The 8,183-nt window shown below is 33.0% G+C and overlaps 2 protein-coding genes across 2 annotated transcripts; one reads left to right on the top strand and one right to left on the bottom strand.

Annotated features, from left to right (window-relative positions):
- Positions 1-318: 318 nt before the first annotated feature.
- On the top strand, positions 319-3,097 carry LOC133798309 (deoxyhypusine hydroxylase). The gene is made up of 7 exons (XM_062236546.1): positions 319-691; positions 1,508-1,641; positions 1,749-1,975; positions 2,049-2,187; positions 2,341-2,467; positions 2,563-2,681; positions 2,760-3,097. The coding sequence occupies exons 1-7, from the start codon at positions 526-528 to the stop codon at positions 2,790-2,792; spliced, it is 945 nt and encodes a 314-aa protein (XP_062092530.1). The 5' UTR covers positions 319-525; the 3' UTR covers positions 2,793-3,097.
- Positions 3,098-6,259: 3,162 nt separating this feature from the next.
- On the bottom strand, positions 6,260-7,409 carry LOC133794005 (WUSCHEL-related homeobox 5). Its single transcript, XM_062231198.1, has 2 exons — positions 6,852-7,409; positions 6,260-6,687 (listed from the first exon to the last, which is right to left on the bottom strand). The coding sequence occupies exons 1-2, from the start codon at positions 7,231-7,233 to the stop codon at positions 6,467-6,469; spliced, it is 603 nt and encodes a 200-aa protein (XP_062087182.1). The 5' UTR covers positions 7,234-7,409; the 3' UTR covers positions 6,260-6,466.
- Positions 7,410-8,183: the final 774 nt, after the last annotated feature.

Genomic DNA, 8,183 nt, shown 5'->3' with positions numbered 1-8,183 from the left:
GTCTTTAGTGATTTAGTGAGTTTGAGTATATTCAAAGTAAAATAAAAAATGGGTATAAAAAGAGAACAATGTAAAGACATTGGATATTTTTGGTGCAAAACTCTTAAATAAACTATTACATAAAATATCAATTTTGCAAATAGTTTTTCTTGGATTTGTGAAAACAAAATATTTTCTTAAAAATTTATAAGATATTTTAAAAAATATATTTTTATGTTTTTTAAAATATTTATAATCATTCCAAAAATTATATAAATTTTAATATTATATAAAATGATTTTTCTATTTTTTTAATTGAATAATTCATTAAAAAAAACGCAAAGTATCTATTGTGTAGGGGTTTGGACTTGAAACGGAGGTTCTTCTTCTTTCACGGTCATGTATAACAAAGCCGTCAGTGAGTAAACTATCATTGATCTGCGGTTGTACGCGGCAAGAGGGTGGTTTTGAACGGCGCGACCCATAGGAGCCAGTGAGTTCAATTCTCCCTTAAGCCAAACCAAAGCCCTAAGCTGATAAGACTTAATGGACTCTCTGAACCACAACGCCACTTTCCGGTCTTCACCAGAGATGGAGAAATTTCTCTGCAATCGATTACTTGACCCGACTCAGCCCATCTCGGAGCGGTTCAGAGCTCTTTTCTCTCTTCGCAACCTCAAAGGTTCCGGTCCCCGAAATGCCCTCATACTCGGTTGGTTCTTACCTTTCTCTGTCTCCATCTTCTCGGTTTCAATTCAGGCTCTAGTATTTCTAAGTTTTACTATCTTTTGGTGAATTTAGATGGATAAATTTTCGTTAAGTTACTCACAAGTTTGGGTCTTTTAATCTTCAAATATAAACCCAAGACTTATATATGGAGCATCTCAATAAGATGGTCCGTGTTTGTGTTTCTAAATTTTATGAATCATGTAAATTCTTATTATAAAAAAAAAGTTCGGTAAGATTACTCATTAGAAATAAGTACAAATTTATGTTTAGATATTAGACTAATTCTGCAATTGAAAGGCAGCTGCTCAGCTTGGTCATCTTCATAAAGTGTAATAACACAATATAATGATTCACAGTTATGGGATGCTAACAAATTGGGTTAAATTTGACAGAGAATGAGGGGAGAGAGTCATGCGAGAAGAAGGATGAGAACACCACGGGAGATAATGAGAGTTGAGAATGTGGAGAGGAAATAGCAAACAGAATATGATATACCGATTTTTGTTTGGCGTCTAATATAGTACACTTATCTAATGTATTAGCTTATTTGTTATTTATTTATTTTTTGTGTCTTATTAAGTTATGCAATAGAAGATCACTACGGACGAAATATTGCTTTTAAGATAAGATAATAAAGAGTATAACATGTCCTCGCTCATTTTTATTTTGATGGTAGTGAAGTGCAAGTTCCATTGGACTACCTACATTTATGGATGTTTTCCAATATTTGTGGAATTATCTTGTCAAGTATCCTTTGGCTTAGACCCTTTGCGGCAATTTAATCTGTTCACTCTTACAGCTACAAGGGACTCTTCGAATTTGTTGGCACACGAGGCTGCTTTTGCTTTGGGTCAAATGCAAGATGCTGATGCAGTTCCTGCCTTGATAGCAGCTTTAAATGATCTCTCTCTGCATCCCATTGTTCGTCACGAGGTGAATTATTAAATTTAATTTTTCTTATGTGTCTCCTCTTGTATCATTTAGCGTTGATTTTGTTGTTTTCTTGCTTGAATATGATGGTTTTTGACATTATTGGACAGGCAGCGGAAGCCATAGGTGCAATTGGTTTAGAGAGTAATGTTGCTTTGTTGAGGAATAGTTTGGTCTTAGATCCAGCTCAAGAAGTTCGAGAAACATGTGAACTGGCCCTCCAACGAATTAAGCAGTTGAAGGATGATGGTGGTAAATCCACTGTTGAAAAGTCACCTTTTCTGTCTGTTGATCCAGCTGCAGCAGCTACTTCATGTTTGTCAGTACATCAGCTTAGGTTAGTAATTGCTAGATCACTCTAACACGGTACAACTTTGCTATGTTTTTAACTTGGATATCCTAATTCATAGGGAAGTTCTTTTGGATGAAGAAAAGGGCATGTATGAGCGGTATGCAGCTCTTTTTGCACTTAGAAATAATGGTGGTGATGAAGCTGTAGCTGCCATAATTGATTCCTTGGGTTCAAAGAGTGCTCTTCTGCGGCATGAGGTTAGTTTAAGTAGTCTTATTCTCATTCATATTTTTTAAGCTTAAATTTAGAATTTATATTTTTGCTGTTACTGAAAAGGCCCATATTGGTTTGTACAAAACTATTGTGATTCCATGCTTTAATCCTATGGTTATTGTTTTTGTTAAATTAAGGTTGCTTATGTGTTGGGCCAACTGCAAAACAAAGTTGCTTCAGCTGCTCTTTCAGACATACTTAAGGATGTCAATGAGCACCCAATGGTTAGACATGAAGCCGCTGAAGCACTTGGTTCCATTGCTGGTATATGTTACACCTGTTCTACTTAATGCTTTTTACATTCATAATTCTGAATATGATTTATTTTAACTTACACGCTTAATTGAATGCAATTTAAGATGATCAAAGTGTGTCACTTCTTGAGGAATTTTCCATGGATTCCGAGCCAATCGTTTCACAGAGTTGTGAAGTTGCTCTAAGTATGCTGGAATATGAACGATCAGGGAAGTCATTCGAGGTAAGCATAAAACGGTTTGAGCTTACAATCTATTGCATCTATATTATAATTAATGACTAACACCAGTATTTTATGCAGTATTTCTTCATGCAAGCTCCTCTAGTGCAATAACAATTGTTCAAAACTTAGTGAAATAAATCCATATCCCAATCAAGGAAAACATGTTTTGTTTGGAGACTCCATTTGTTCTTCTTTACTTTGGCCAGTATATCTTAGACCATATTTATACTAAATTATGGCTCTAATAGCCAACAAATGTAATTTGAGGACTGAGAGTTAAAGGTTCCCTGGCACGTCGCACGTCTCTCTTTCTTTGTCTTTTTCTTTTTTAGCTAATTTGGATGAAAGTGTTGTGGTAATACATACTACATCTATATACGGAGGATATCGAATATGTATAATACATCTGTTCTGTCTTTTTTTTCTTTTTTTTTTTTTGGTCAACAAGAATAGAAGAACTTCATTGAACAAAGAAACCAAACAAACTAAAGACACAGACCCAACTCAAGCAGAGGCACCTGCCGAATAAAAAAAAGCAAACCAGCCGCAGCCAATTACAATGAATATGCCAAATGAACATTTGGTCTTGAACCGAAATCTGACTTCTTTACACTTGCTATAGCCTATATTTAGTTGTAAATTTTACTTTCTGAACTAGACTCATATGGGATAAGGAATAACTATCATAAATGCATCTATTCCTCTTTTTTCATTAACTGTAAATGACTGCAGCAATAATCATATTAACAATATCAGACTTTACTCCATTTCGGACTCTAGCCAGCCACACCAACCAGCTATTAAACTCCAGAGGCCAAGCCACAAACCCTAACCAATTAAAGATGCTCCTTACCAATCGAGTAGAGAGACTGCAATAAAAAAACAGATGAGAGTGACTCTCATAACAGCTCTCACAAACCGGATATAAAATTGAAGCCATCTTTATCTGCTTCTTTCTGAGATTGTCCCTGGTTAGATGCTGGGAGTTAACCACCTGCCATAATATGGCAGCAAGACCAAAATGATCCTTGATACGATAACGCTTCCTCCAATACCAGCTACAGTCTCTTTTCAATTCATTGTTCCAAATATTGACTCCTTTCAAGTATATGGAATTGATTATTCATTTGACCCAAAGCAAATCTGGTTTATCTGATAAGACCCAAATATACTTTGCTAAAACAGCTCGGTTCCAGTTAGCACCATCTCTAAATCCCAGACCACCATAGGCTTTAGGGAGACAGACCTTTTGCCAAGAAGGGATGTGCATCTTGCTTCTCTGCCCTGAAGTTCCCCACAGAAAACCCCTACAGATCTTTTCAATTTCCTTAACTATGCTTTGAGTTATCTGTTCTCTGTCTTATCGCAAAGAGTTTAACATGTTTTGCATCTTTACAGTTAAATTGTTTAATGAAGACTTTCTGGTTAGTTTACAGAAAGTTATCACCGTTTATTAATAACACAATATATATTATAAAAATAGTATCCCAATAATCAATAATCATATCACATAGAAGTACTGTTATATAACTGCTTAATTGCCAAAATTAAATAAATGAAGTAAGTTTCTTGATCGGGACAGTCGGTGGTATATAATATATATTGTTACATTGAGTTATGAAAAATAAGAGAAGTATAAAATGAGTTGCAAAGTTTGAGAAAATGAGATGACACAAATAATAAATTATCAACAATATATTTATATATATATATATACATATATTCATAAAACTGAATTATCATGGGTGAAATAGTTTAGTGGTAAAAATAATCTTTTCAATATCATCTAATTTCATAACAAAAACTATAAGAAATCAATTATCCAATCCAATTCTATTATATTGTTTAATCTAATACAATACAATAAGATTTGAGTTTAATCTAAAAATTAATCTGATGGACAATAAATAAAGTGATCATAATTTTTAATAGTATATTAATATTTTCATAGATTTTTTTAATACTAGACACTCTAATACAATATTGTCTTTCAGATTTCCTCCATTATTTTTCTCAACATGGTACCTATTTGTGTTACTTTTTTAGCTGATTACCTCAGTTTCAGTATATATTTGTATTTGTACCGTGTGAATCGTTAACGGTGACCATGAAGTAAATTATAGATGTTGATGTGCATCTGACTAAGATGCAAAAGATTAATTATATATAATAGACAGGTTAGAATTAGTTTAGATCAAAAGCATGAAGAGATGTAGCATATGTTCACAATTATTGTACATATGATTTTTTAGAATATTGTGATCTTGTCTTGCTCAGCTCTTTGGTAGAATAATAATTTGGCACGTACGGTACTGCTAAACTATAACTATATATTTATAAAGTCTCGATGGTTAAAAGCCTTGATACTAAAAAAATTCTATGAATTAAAATATTAATTTATGAGGATTTTCCTAAACTTAGCGACAAGCTAGATTTTATTATAATCTCTTGGAGACTTATGAAGTAACTAGGGCAACTAGATAGATACAATAGCAGATTGCTTTTGACATTAAAAAAATTAGGCTTCTGTCATGATAACATGGCGGAGGCACTCAGGAACTAATAAAGACAGTAATCAAAGAGTTGTTGTGCCCTAATCAAAGTAATGTTGATCAATATCTCTTGAGCTGCACCCCACCAGAAAATGACACTGTACAACTCAAAGATCTTGAAAGAGCAAGCATTTGCAATGAAATTTATTAATAATATAAAAATGACAAAGTTGAAGATGATGATGGTTCTAGACTTCTAGTTCTAGCTACTACACACACACACAATATATCTATATATTATATGTGGCAATCTTGTGCAAATAAGCAGGTAATGATATTACATAATCTATTAATTGTTTCATTATTACGGATAAACCACACCATAATTTCTTACAGAAAAAGATAGAGATTTCTTTTAAGAAGAAACAAACAACATTGACTAATGAATACATTTTGTCTAAACAAAGTCCATCAGATCCATCGCATTGATTAGTTAATGATAGTAAGGGTTCTTATAAGAACCTATGGAAAGAGTTTTTTTTCTTCTATTATGTATTATATATATTATATTAACCCATCGAGTCATTAAAATAGCATGTTGGTCTAAATTAAGAATAAAAAATATGTTATTCAATCAACATTATCAATTTTTTATTAACCTTCATGTAATTATTAGTGCTTGAGATATTTATTTTTAAATCTGAAGAGGTCGACATGTTGGGAAAGAGTTACTGGAAACAACTGCGTTTACAGAATTCCCACATGATATTAGCCATTAAGTTTCATTTACCATATATATATATACATATAAATTAAAAACAATAAAATCATCTCTAATAATGTTTTTATATATAGCAGATTAGCACATGAAATTCAAAGATGGAAGCGGACCCGAGGTTTGACTCATATATAATTGTACAACTCTACTAGTACTAGTACTAGTATATTTCATAATCCAAGGAGACATCTCCCATGAGAGAAAGCGCAATATTCCAATTCCCAAACCCTTTCACAAAAACAAGAATAATCCAACAGAGTAAGCACAGAGAGATAAAACCATATTTTTTGAGCATGCAGAGGAGAATGTCGCTCAAAAACCATTTCAATATTTTAAATATCATCATATTACAAAATAAATAAAAATCTATTAATACTTCTACTACCACTAGCTACTATTACTACTGCTACTAGCCCTAATTTTTTCAGTTACAACTTTCAACTTTAAATTTCTATCCAATCCCCCCATTTTTTTTTGTTGTTAATTCTTTATTTATTTTTCTTTAGTTTGCCTAATTAAGATGTGAAAAAACTTAAGCACAGATCCAGTGGTGGATGGTTCATCTCTGTCTCAAATGTGTATGGAAACGATGCTGTTTCTTTGCATTCATATCTCAGCTTCTCTGAATCTGACTCCCCAAATGGATTTATTGGAAAAAGCTGCAGTGTTTCAATCACTCTTTCGGGCTCCGAAACATTATCATAATGGTGATGGTGATGATATATTTCTGCATAACCTGTTGTATAAATAACCAAAGTTAATTATGAAACTTAAAAAGAAAATTAACCTTACTCTACACAATAAATAGGTCAAGAAAATATCATATATGGCGAAACAAAATGAAAAGGTTGCAAAGAAAATAATGAAAGTAGTGTTGCTCGCTCAAAAAAAAAAACATACGTTTTGGAGATGATGAAATCATTTCCTCTCGAAGAATGAGGAAATCCTTGTGAAGATGATGGTGATGGTGATCAAGATCATCAATAGAAACCTTACGACGCTTCTGTCTTTCCCTAGCTTTATGGTTCTGAAACCAGTAAAAGACGTTCTTACTCTCAATCTTACCATAAAAGCTGAGCTGAGTAGAGATCTTCTGAATCTGATCAGTGCTAGGGGTTCTGAGTCCAGACCTAAACAGATCAGTCAGAACTTTGACTTGTTCAGTAGTAGGGTTCCAACGACCGCACTTAGTACCAGCAGCACTAGTATTATTAGTGGTACCTGTACTAGTACCACGAACACTTGATGCTTTTATGCAAAAGCCTGACAAACCCTCTTCCATTTTTCAGCTCTAAATCCTATTTCTGTGCCTCTCTGAAGTTTCCTAATTCTGATCACCTTTCGACTCAAAACGATGTAGACCCGTGTGCATATTTTTATTTATAATACTACCTTATAAAGCACTGAAGATCACTAGTTTCATTCACTTATACTTATTTAATTATAAATACTTTCATATAAACTATTTGAATATTATATATATTTTGGAATTATCTATTTGTTAATTTATAGGCCGGGGAAGTGTGAAGATTGATTATATGTGGATTTGTTCGGTTCATCTTTATTGCCCTGTTTTTTGTGCTGATCAGAGACAAAGATATATGTCTATATAATATATATATATATATATAGAGAGAGAGAGAGAGAGAGAAAGAGATAACATGCGCCAAAGCTGCCACCGTTCAACGTTTTGGTCTGCGAGCAGACAAAGATGTGTGTAAGTTTCACCAATGATAGAAAAATAAAATAATTGTCTTGAAACTTATTGCCAAATTAAACTATTTCATTATTTGATTATTTAAATGTTTTATTTTCCTTGAGTTCATCTTCAAGGGATATGAATATAGGGGGTGTATTACTGCTTTTTAGTAAAGTGTGTATTGTTACCAATAATCTTAGTTGAGTCCAACACCCACCACGACATGTGATAAAGCCAAAACAATAATATATATTCTTTTTAATATACATATATAAGTAGGTCTTGTCTGGTAATAACTTATAAGTAAAATTAAACTATGTGAAGTGGGTTTTCGGCCAAAAAGAAAGTAGAGACTGAAGGAAGTGAAAGTCAAAGTTACACACTGTCTGATCTGAGGTGGACGGTTGTGATCATAACAGACTGACAGAGATACTCATTTGGGTTGACCAAAGCTACACTAAATAGCTCAGTCAAAATATTAATGTGTATGAGGTTAAATCTTAAAATCTTCTTTTAAGGGTATGGGGACATAA

The sequence above is a fragment of the Humulus lupulus genome, chromosome 8, assembly GCF_963169125.1.
Source record: "Humulus lupulus chromosome 8, drHumLupu1.1, whole genome shotgun sequence".
NCBI lineage: Eukaryota > Viridiplantae > Streptophyta > Magnoliopsida > Rosales > Cannabaceae > Humulus > Humulus lupulus.
Note: the sequence above shows the minus strand (reverse complement) of the source record. Positions and strands in the feature narration are given on the sequence as shown.

Excerpts from the sequence above, each read along its gene's own strand:
- LOC133798309 (XM_062236546.1), top strand. The coding sequence starts at position 526 with ATGGACTCTCTGAACCACAACGCCACTTTCCGGTCTTCACCAGAGATG. Across the intron at positions 1,976-2,048 it reads TTGTCAGTACATCAGCTTAG|GGAAGTTCTTTTGGATGAAG; the intron begins GTTAGTAATTGC and ends CCTAATTCATAG. Across the intron at positions 2,682-2,759 it reads GATCAGGGAAGTCATTCGAG|TATTTCTTCATGCAAGCTCC; the intron begins GTAAGCATAAAA and ends TATTTTATGCAG.
- LOC133794005 (XM_062231198.1), bottom strand. The coding sequence starts at position 7,233 with ATGGAAGAGGGTTTGTCAGGCTTTTGCATAAAAGCATCAAGTGTTCGT. Across the intron at positions 6,688-6,851 it reads GATTTCATCATCTCCAAAAC|GTTATGCAGAAATATATCAT; the intron begins GTATGTTTTTTT and ends TTTATACAACAG.